The sequence below is a fragment of the Ursus arctos genome, unplaced genomic scaffold (assembly GCF_023065955.2).
Source record: "Ursus arctos isolate Adak ecotype North America unplaced genomic scaffold, UrsArc2.0 scaffold_17, whole genome shotgun sequence".
Taxonomy (NCBI): domain Eukaryota; kingdom Metazoa; phylum Chordata; class Mammalia; order Carnivora; family Ursidae; genus Ursus; species Ursus arctos.
The window spans coordinates 36013840-36025054 of NW_026622841.1; the positions used below are offsets into that span (position 1 = coordinate 36013840).

Consider the following 11215-nt stretch of genomic DNA (forward strand, 5'->3'; position numbering starts at 1 on the left):
CTATTTCTTCTGGATTCAGTTTTGGGAGGTTATATGTTTCCAGGAATTTGTCTATTTCTTCTAGCTTGTCAAATTTGTTGGCATATAATTTTTCCTCTTAATATTCTCTTAGAATCCTTTGTATTTCTGGGGTGTTGGTTATTTCTCCTCTTTCATTTTTGGTTTTGTTTGGGTCCTCCCCCCAACCCCGCCAGGAGTCTGGCTAAAGGTTCATCAATTTTGTTGATCTTTTCAAAGAATCAGCTTCTGGTTTCATGGATCTGTTCTATTTTGTTTGTTTCTATTTTGTTTATTTCAGCTCTAGTTTTTATTTCCTTCTACTGGTTTTGGGTTTTGTTTATTCTTCTTTTTCTAGCTCCCTTAGGTGTAAAGTTAGGTTGTTTATTTGAGATTTGTCTTAAGGTAGGCCTGTATTGCTATAAACTTCCCTCTTAGAAGAGATTTTGCTGTATCCCAAATATTTTGGATCATTGTGTTTTCATTTTCATTTGTCTCCATGTATTTTTTAATTTCCTCTTTGAGCTCTTGGTAGATCCATTCGTTGTTTAGTAGCATATTATTTAACCTCTGTGTATTTGTGTCCTTTCCAGATTTTTTTCTTGTGGTTACTCTCTAGTTTCATAGTGTTGTGATCAGAGAAGATGCATTGTATGACTTCCATCTTTTTGAATTTTTTGAGACTTGTTTTGTGGTCTAATGTGTGATCAATTCTGGAGAATGCCTCGCCCAATTCTGGAGCGCAGCCCCAGCACTTGAGAAGAATGTGTATTCTGTTTTAGGTTGGAAGGTTCTGAATATATCTGTTAAATCCATCTGGTCCAATGTTTCATTCAAACCTACTGTTTCCTTGTTGATTTTGTTTGGATGATCTGTCCATAGATATAAGTGGGGTGTGAAAGTCCTCTACTATTACTGTATCGATTACTTCCTTTATGTTTGTTATGAACTGCCTTATGTGTTTGGGTGCTCCCATGTTTGGTGCATAAATATTTACAATCATTCCATCTTCTTGTTGGGTTGTTCTCTTTATGATTATATAATGTCCTTCTTTGTTTCTTGTTACACTCTGTGTTTTTAGTCCATTTTTTCGGATATAAATATTGCTACCCTGGTTTTCTTTTCACTTCCATTTGCATGATAAATGCTTCTCCATCCCTTCACTTTGAATCTGCATGTATCTTTAAGTCTGAAATGAGTCTCTTGGTAGGCAGCATATCGATGGGTCTTATTTTTCTATTTATTTGTCACCTTAGTCTTCTGTTTAGAGCATGAGTTCATTTACATTCAAAGTAATTATTGATATGTATGTATTTATTGCCATTTTGTTACTTGTTTTATGGTTGTTTTCGTAGTTCTTTTTTCCTTTCTTCCCTTGCTCTCTTCCCTCATGATTAGCTGGCTTTCTTTAGTCATATACTTGGATTCCTTTCTATTTTTTGCATATCTATTACTGTTTTTTCGTCGTTACCACCAGGTTTGTATAGAACAACTTCTGCATATAGTAGTTTATATTAAGTTGATGGTCACTAAGTTTGAACCCATTCTTTACTTTTGTCCCCCATATTTTAGGTGTATGGTGTCGTAATATACATCCTTTTATTTTGTGAGTCCCTTGACTGATTTTTTTTTATAATTATACTTATTTTTACTGCTTTTATGCTTCCTACTATCTTATTCTTACTTACGGTCTTTCCTTTCCACTCAAGGAGTCTTCTTTAACATTTCTTGTAGGGCTAGTTAGTGGTCATGAATTCCTTTATCTTTGTTTGGGAAACCTACTCTGCCATCTTCCCAGCAATCTTTATTATGTGGTTATTTGTGCAACCATTTTACAACCTGTAAAGTGTTTTATATGGTGTTTTTATTTTGTGAATCCCTGGACTGATTTTTATAGATACTTAATTTTACACCTTTTGGGCTTCCTACTCTTCTTATTCCTGCTTAGGCTCTTTCCTTTCCACTCAAAGAACGCCCTTTAACATTTCTTGTAAGGCTGGTTTAGGGGGGATGAATTCCTTTAGCTTCTGTTTGTCTGGGAAACTATCTCACCTATTCTGAATGATGGCCGTGCTGTGTAGAGTTCCAGCTTTAGCAGATCCACCCCCTCCAGCCAGGCCTGCCTTCGTCCTGGTGGTGGCAAGTCCCCTGTCACAGAGGACCAGCATGCAAACCCTGCTAACACTGTGCATCCTGCCCACACGCACAGTGTGGATCCGTCCCCTGTAATACGCTGTTGGCTGGAGACCATCCGAAGCGGTGCCACCAGCCTGGCAGTGTGCAGGCAGCCCCACAGGGGCCGGTACCACTCTGAAGGGACTACTGTCCTGGGAAGAGGGGAAAGATAACCACACATACCAGTCCGAGCGCAGCCCCAGCAGCGGGCGGGGGGTAGACAGCTGGTCTGATTGCGGGCCCTGTCCACCCATGAAAGCTTCTCAGAAGACAACACAGGGAAAAGACCCTGCTAAGGATGCTAAGGCCTCTCTGGCGAACTCCTGGTCTCACTCCACTCAAGCCCAAGGCAGCCCCAGATTGGACCACTAACACCAGAGGGACTAAACCCTGCCCACAAGAGGCCATGAGAGCCACTGTAGACGACTGGATGCAGGAAAAAGTGGCTCAGTCATGAACACTGGGCGCGTGCAGCACATGTAGAAGACAGCCCTGAAGTGCCAGGTCCTGGAGAGCAGAGGACACGGTACCACAGGGCACTACAGGACCTCTTCATAAGGCCATGGCTTGCAAGAGCAGGAGATGCAGCTGCCTTTCCTTTTTTTTTTTTTTTTTTTTTTTACTTTTTTTAAAAAAGATTTTATCTATTCGACAGAGAGAGGGAGTGCGTGTGCATGAGCACAAGCAGGAGGAGCTGCGGGCAGAGGGAGAGGGAGAATCAGGCTCCTTGCTGAACAAGGAGCCTGATATGGGGCTCGATCCCAGGACCCCAGGATCATGACCTAAGTGGAAGGCAGACACTTAACCGACTGAGCCACCCAGCGCCCCTGTAGCTGACTTCCCTAACACATAGAAACAGACAGAGAGTTAGACAAAATGAGACAGAGAAATATGCCCCAAATGAAAGAATAGGATGAAATCCCAGCAAGAGACCTAGGTGAAATGGAGAGAAGTAATACGCCCGACAGAGAATTTAAAATAATGGTCATAAAGATACTCACTGGACTCAAGAAGAGAGTGGAGGACAACAATGAGACCCTTAACTATGACCCCAAGACTGGCAGAACAAATTCCACAGCTAAATGTAGAGAAGAGGCCATGTGGAAAGAGGGTAAGGAAGGGTAGGGATGTGGCAGGGAGCTAAATGGACCTGCAGGGCTGTCCCCTGGTGCGGGGGTGGCAGCTGTGCGCACAGAGAAGGGAGAGAAACAGTCACACTGGGGAGCCTGCATGGGGAAGATGAATCCCTGTAACCTTCGGCTTTGAAAACCAGAGGGGCCAAATTTCATGAGCTCTTACAACCAGCAGGATTAAATCTTGGAATTTTAAAAATCAGCGGGCTCTGCTCTGAGAGGAAAATGAATCCCCGCCCTTAAAGAGACAGCACAACAAACAGCCCACGGAAATATAGCACAAAAGCAGCAGTTTGAAAAACACCTGGGGCTTGGGTGGGAGGGTTATTTACTAATCTCAGAGTTGAACTGAAGGGACAGAGATCACTGGGACAGCTGGCCAGGAACAAAGGAGCTGGCCTAGGCCATTTTCCTCCCCTGCCCCCAGTATAGACACAGGAGTACCTGCGGGAACCAGTGCGGTGCTCACAATTACATCCCCCCCACCCCCCATCCGTCTGTTTTATCCTGGGATGAAGACTGACACGGGAGTGATTTCTGTGCATAGACAGTTTAGGTCCCTGGTAGATTGGTTTTTACTGAACTGTCTCTTGGCACTATGTCATCAGGGATAGTCCTGATGACTACTAGGATGTTACTGTATTAGTTATGAGATGCTTTGAAGGTCGGGCTCCCTCCATCACTTAATTTCTTCCTAGGATCCAGAGAAATTTCTCTTAGATCTAAGTATCTACACTCTTAAGTAACTGTTTTCAGCTTATAGGCTCTTTAAATGGAGTAATGATTACGTACTTCTTGATGTTGGCAGCTAGGAAGCTCAGTGGTAGTTTTTCCCCTTCACCCTAGTAATATCTAGAAGACCCCAGGGTGTGTGAGGCCACTGACCGGACTTCTGCTTTCATCCTTTCCCTCATTTCCCTTTGCTCTGGTTTCCTCACTTATATGCAGTATATGCTTTTAAAAAATAAACTGCTCTTCATTCTGCTCTTCTTTTAGAGTTCCATTAGAGTAACTGAGGGGTAGTGATGTGATACTAGGAGTAAAAAGTCGCTATTGACTTGTGCTTTACCCGTGGTTGGTTCTCAGCATTAAATCAGAGGAGAAAATAAAAACACTCTCCCCTACCCACTTTCTTTAGCTTAAAAAATTCTTTTGGGTCTTTCTGAAGTAGTAGTTAAGAGCTCTCTTGGATATAGGTTTTAAATTTAAAGAGTGTCTAGTTTGGTAATTTTTCCTCTTCTGGGGAGCACAGTTGAGCCAACACTTAAACAAAGAAATGTGACCGGGAAAAGACACCTTTTCTGTGAAGCAGCAGCCAGTTCCTTCTCTGGTTCCCAGGGCATGGTTTCTCCAGAGGAGCAATGCTAATGGAACCCATGACCAGAGATCTTTCGTGGACCGGATATGTGGAGCCGTGGGTTTCTCTTCTGCCAAAGCTGCAGCCTTGGCGGAATCCTCTGGCCAGCCTTTGCCTCCTGCCCACCTCAGCTGGCCTTGGGCTGCCGGTCCCCGTCCCCAGAGCCGGGGTTCTTACCTTGCCTGTCCTGAAGTGAGCACATCACTCCTGCCTCAAGCTAACCGGTTCTCGTTGAGCTGCACCTGGGTTGAGGACATCAAGTCCGCCTCCCAACCCCCATTCTATTTTCAAAACAGGAACAAGTGACTCGAAGGATACTGGATTATTCTTAAAATATCTTAAAAAGGAAGAGGGATCACCTCTTCTACCCCTGCCCCCTTTGCAGTCTTTCCTTCTCTTTCCTTTGGTTGGAAAATCACGTAAGGGGACTGCCACCGAGCTAGAAAAGTAGGGAGTGAGGAGCTGAAAGCTCTTGCAGGCTCGGCTCTGCGGGCATCACCGGTCCAGAGTCGTCCTTCTAGGTCTTCAGAAGCCTCGTAGGTTCAGCCCCAGAGCACACCTGTATCGGGCTTGGGGCCACTGCTCCACCGACAGGCAGCCCTCTGCCTTCCTTGTGGAAGGCGGCACCGGCACCTCGCCGGCCGGTGGCAGCGGCGTCTCCGCCCGCAGAGCCGCGTGGGCAGCGAGCCCGCGGTGCGCGTGCGCCGCCTCGTGCGCAGCCGGGAGGGCGGAGCTCCGGGCTTTCTCGGCCTGCAGCGTGTTGAGTGGTGGCCGGGTGGTCCCGCCGACCGTTTTCAAACTGCTGCGCGTACACTGGCTCTTGGGAGTGTGTTCAGATAATGTTTGCAGCCTCTTTTTAATACTCATAGGCTAACAAAACTGTTCTAACCGGGGCGTATCTACACCGTCAAGTCTCGGGGACACAGCCATCCGTCTGCAATTGCCAACATTATGTTCTTAGAAGAGAAGCAGGATTCCATCCGAGCCTTTTTAGATCTGTAGGTATGACAAACGCAACTGGTCATTCTGTGTCTATTAAATCTTTAGAAGGAATATGATGTTCATCCCTGAGTAAATGTTACCAAAATTTAAAAAAGAAAGGAAAGCTAGATGACCTCGGATGTTGTATTAATAATGTCTTAGCTGTGGCCGGCCAGCGTTCTGTGACATTAATCTCAAAACCACTCTCCCGAAAAATTGAAAATGTTCTGAGGTAAAATTCACCCTTTTGTTCTTGGCCCCCTTCCCCAGTTTTCGCCCATGTGGTGGGACAGTGACTGTGTGTGCAGGACAGGGTGATCCCGGAACCTATCTTTGAGAGAGCTGAGCCTCTGAGAGACTGACATTTAAGGTGATCTCCCATAGTCTCTCTCTCTGGGAAAACTTTGAAGCTGGTAAAAAATGGTTTCACTGGGAGGAGGTCACATTTCATCTGTATAATAAATATGTCAGATTGGAAGAGAGTGTCCTAGTGGTAAGCTGTGAATTTAGATCAGATTAAATTCCGAGTGCATTTATGGGAATGTTTTGTTACTTCTCTAAAGGTTAGAAAGTAATGTGTGAGGGCAGTTAGATTTGGCCAAAACAGTAAGATAAACTAGATAACCTTCACGACCTAGAGAAATGGTAAAATGTAAAAAATGAGGGACGTCTGCTACCTAGAAGGAAATGTGTACTTTGTTCCGAAAAAGAACCCATTGAGGTACTGGGCTAGTTCCTACTGAAAATCGTAAATTCAGAGGTACATTGATATGTTATTACCCTTTAAAAATCTGCATTTATACTCAGTCTTAACAAAATAGTTACAAAATACCGCAGGAACCTGGTTTAAGAAGTTAAGCTTGACAAGCTAAAAAGTCACCATTTTCAGTGAAAAAGAAAAATGCATTCAACAAATAAGGTTCGGCTGGGCCTTCCATAAGCCTCATGGACACACAGGAGGCGGGACACGTCGCAAACACCTTCTGTGTGAGCCCTACCTGTACAAGGCGTGGGGGCTGGGGGGTCCTGCCCTTGGGCAGTCCTGTCATCTGAAGTCCCCGTGCTGCATGAGGGCTCCTCCAGGGCTCCATGGATTTTAAGGTTTTAAGGTTTGCCTTCCATTAGGCAATAAAGCCAGAGCTCTTCCAGTGAGTGGTGAACGTCCGAGTTCCCAGCCCAACCAAACAGGAGCTGCCCTGCTGTGACACCTGCACGGTCTGGCAACACGGCGTTAGGGCTCAGAGGTTGGGTCAGTGATGTCTGCGAGCGATGGAGCCTGCAGGGGTCAGAGGAGCTGGGTCTAGCAGTCAAGAGGAAGACTAAGAAAGGCCAGAAATGAAGTTACCTGTTTCATTTTAGAGAACTGGCATAGTATAACTTGAATTTAGTGGAATTACATGAACTCCTCTCTGTCCTGCCCCCTCCCTCCGCCCGGACCCATGGGCCTACCCATATTCCCACAATCCCAGTAGGAACACGTTCAATTTTCAGAGATGATCTCAGATTTACTAAATGGAGCAAACCTGTTATTCCACCACTTTTGTACCATTAGTGATGTGTTTCCTAGAGTCCACCGGTGTGCCTTTCAAGTAAGATGGTGACACATATTCTGGACTATTTGTGGGCAGATGTCTAAGTGTGAGATCGAGTGTTTAAAATCCCAGAGTTGGTGAATGAATTGGAAACACATGGTGTTTTGAGTGTGAACTTTCCCAAGCCAGGCAGTGGCTCAGACTTCCGTCACACACTTACCCAGTGCAGCCATGAGTGTGGATGGAGAAGAGTGGTAGTATCTTTCTCTGCTCTTAAAAGGGCCTAAAGGCAAGTGAACGGAAAATAGTTGCCAAAGGACAGTACAGAAACCAAACTGGCCTCTAGGTGGAGCTTGAAAGCAGTTTAGGGCAGGCTGGCATAGGCAGGGTGGGGAGAGCATCGGCTGAGCCTCCCTAAGCTGTGGACTCCTGGGCTAAGGTTCCCACATGCTGCCGTCTCCTGTTCTCCAGCCTCTCCAGGCGGCTCACGGGGCCACTTCTAAGGCATTTCTTTTTGTCACCTATTCCTGTGCCTCTAAGTTGTTATTCTGTTGATGCGTATAAATCATCACTGTTGGTCCAAGTAGTCAAACTAGAGGGGAGAAAACACTCTGAGAGCTTTTGCCGATCGTAGGTCATTCTGCTGGCTGCTCCCCCAGCTTCCTACCCGCCCAGCCCTATCTGGCCCAGATGGAGCCGGCTGGGGCTCCGGAGCTAGGCTGTTGTTGGCCTGCAAGCACGATCTTTTCTAAGGGAATGGCTTCTCTCTTTTTTTGGTAAAGTTTTTAAAAAGGTATCACAGCTGCTACATTTGATATCAGATACTAATCTTTAATTCCTGTTAAAACATTTGCCATCCATAAAAGCAAAGACCCCCCCCCCACCTCCTTGTCAATCATGATAAAATGTGGGTAGATGTGGGATTCCACATAAATAGCCTGTTGACGCACACATGCTCCCTCGGGAGGAAACCCTTAGCATAAAAATGTAAGAATCTGTAAATTCAGTCCTTTTAACATATACTTTTTTTTTATTAAATATGTAAAAAGATAAACGCAAGTCAAGTTATTCACATATTCAGAGACAAAAAAAACTATTCTACCATGCGACAGTAGGGTAATGTAAAATGAATGTGATACATCTGAATAAGACTTTTTCATCTATGATGTCATTACTTATCTCTATTTATAATTAACAATACATATGTTTACATTCCTTTCAGTTTACATTGAATATATAACAAAAGCTTTATGGTGTACTATTTAGTAAAAGTAATCTGAATGCATATTAAACCTTAACGGAATAATGGAAATACTCACCAGGGAAGGGAGTTCTTGGTTCCCTTCTGGAGTTTACTTCTCTCTGGTCAATAAGGTGTTTGTCTTTTCTTTCTCTGCTTAGAACATGGGCTCTCTCTCTGCCCCCTGCTTCAGTCACTTCCTATCTGACACGAGCAGGGGAAGTGCTACCACCAGCTACAGCCGTGTGGCTAAGAATGAAGTCCGGCTTCTGAGAGGGTGGGCAGAGCCCAAAAAGGATGCTTCTCAGCCCAGCGTGAGGACGTGTGATGGGACCATGGAGGGAAATGTGCCCTGGATGCCGAGATGGGAAGACGATGGGGTTACAGCCCTCAGGGGAAAAAGGAGCAGCTCTGGGAAAGGAGGTGGTCTGCACAGAAGCTGGGGTGCAGCCAAAGACTAGGGAGAACCCTAGCTGTTCAAGATTCCCCAAAGCATCTGTGATGTCACATGCGAACTGGCACGATGGGAGAGGGGTCAGATGCGGTCAGAAAGAGGAACGTGTAGCTCCTTCCTAAATCCGTGACTAGCTGGCGCTAAGAGTCTGGGATGGAGAATCAAGCGTGACCACCAGGGAAAGGGAAGGTATCTGGCCAGTATGTTTTTATAGCTGACAAGCCCGGGGCTCTGGGGGAGAGACAGAGCGGCTGTCACCAAGGAGGCTTCGGCAACCTGCGCTGTCATCAGCCCCACCCCCATGCCGGGGATCCCGGCCACCATCCACCATCCACCTGGCACTGGGTATTACTGAGATGTCCCTGCCTAGGAACCAGCGAAGTATCATCCGCATGGAATTATTTTTGGTGCCTCTCTACAAGAGCTACTTTTACGAAGGAAGGTCCGTACAGAAGGCTGGGAGGGACCACACTGGTAAGCATGAGGCCGTGCGTAGCACAACCGCCACCTGTGCCCAGGTGGGGGAGGACGTCACTGCCGAGAGCCAGGCTGTGCAGCCTGAGAGAGAGGAGCTGCCGCCGCTGCGCATAGCAGGCGGGAGAGAGAAGCAAGGGAAACCGAACACCACAGAACGTCTGTCCAATTATGCACAGTGTGTTGTGATCACCTCAGAAATACAAGCCATCTTGCTCACCTGTAACTCAAATACCACTTTGCTGCAAAAGATTTTGAGAAGACTTCTTTCGTTGGAAAGCTCCAATGCTAGAATTCAGAATTAGTATTTCACCAATTAATAAGAAAAGAAATGTCAAAGCTTTAGGATACGTATTTCAGAAATTTATTTTAAGCTTTTCAGTTAAGAGGCAAGTGGGGCGGGCACACTCGTTTGTGTTGTCGCACCTGCTAAAGTTAGGAAACCAAGTGAAACGAATGATCCAGGAAGGGATACCATCTGTCAAAGGAATAAAAGAGGCAAAGATTTGGAAAGATACTAAGAAAATGTGCAAATATTAGTTAAAAAAATAAGGAATGCTTTTAATTCATTAATGTTTCCTCTATTTATGAATTGCCACGGTAATCAAAGGGCAATGACAAGGAGGGCCGTAGTATTAACGAGGGGAAATTCCTTATTCCAGAAGGTATGGGGAGTCATATAGATTTTTCTGTGCTGTCATTCCAGTGTCAACACCAGACTTCAGAATCAGGAGTCTCCCTTGGAATGACGCTGCTAGTAAGAAGGTCCTCACTTCCAGTGAGCGTGCAGCGCGAAGCAGAGCCCCGCCCCTCAGGGCCGCATACCCTGAAGTCATTCTGGAAGAGGAGTCCCCTAGTGTGGAGGACAGGCTTGGGGCTGAAAGCCAGAGAGAGGCAAGAGGACCTGCACCGACGCAGACCCCCTCTGGACTGTAGGTAACTGATGACAGCTTTTGGGGAGAGTGGCTGCCCACCAAAGAGGACCCTGAGAAAGAAAATATAGCATGAGAACCGGGGAGGGGAGGGGCAAGTACTTGGAGGGTGAAGTGGAGATGGTGGTGTCCTTGAGTGAATGTCTTTAGAAACTGTGGGGTTGTCTACCATGCTCAGGGAGAAATACTGGGCCCTGAAGTCCTAGTTTTGATTCCATTTTTTTTTCCCTTTAGTGTTGGGATTCGAGGGGGAAACTCTTTTTCCCTATAAAATAAGTCACTGTCCTTATGGCTTTCATATCAAGTATCTCTTTCCCTTTGCTCCAATTTATTATTTGACCAAATTTACGTTCAGAGGTTAGACTTGCAAACATCAAAGCACCACGAATGTGTGACATCTAGTGACACTGGTTGAGAAATGCCAATATAAATACCATATATCAAATTACCATTGTTTCACACCAGGATAAAAAGGGGGTGGTGGTGGTGGGGGGGGGAGGGGAGAGTTGTTCTGGAAAGAAATGAAAAGAGCAGAATCAATCTCAAGCAGCCAAGTGGCGAAGTAGAAGGTATGTGACCCCGTGATCTCTCAGGTAGGCCGCCCAACGGCCAGCTGCTAATGGGTCTTGGCAAAGGAAATGGGAACCGAGCGCGGTGGCTGGCGTATGCAACAGTGCGTTGATGTTAACGGCAGACTGGGAACAACTGGTTGCTGTTGAGCTTGAGGCCACACGTTTCCCCAGAAGAAAAGTTCCCACGCAAAACTGAAGGTGAGAGCGGCCAGGATGCTTCAGTACTCTTCCTGCTGCTGGGGCTGCTGTTCGTGGACTTGTTCCTCGGCCTCGGGCTCTTCCGGGTGGCCCTCCTGCAGGACAGGGGGAGAGGTTCAGCCGCAACGACGGACTGGGTCGGAGGCCCTGCAGGGTCCGCACAGCCCCCT

The 11215-nt window shown here is 46.2% G+C and overlaps 1 protein-coding gene across 4 annotated transcripts in view; it reads right to left on the reverse strand.

The window, feature by feature from the left end:
• Positions 1 to 8185: 8185 nt before the first annotated feature.
• Positions 8186 to 11215, reverse strand: part of MAPRE2 (microtubule associated protein RP/EB family member 2) — a 151143-nt gene continuing 148113 nt past the window's right edge. For all 4 annotated transcript variants that reach the window (XM_026496174.4, XM_057313143.1, XM_044382940.3 and 1 more), the window contains one exon: positions 8186 to 11140. In XM_026496174.4, coding sequence (XP_026351959.1) covers positions 11066 to 11140 — 75 coding nt within the window. In that variant the 3' untranslated portion in view covers positions 8186 to 11065. The remainder of the gene's footprint in view (positions 11141 to 11215) is intronic.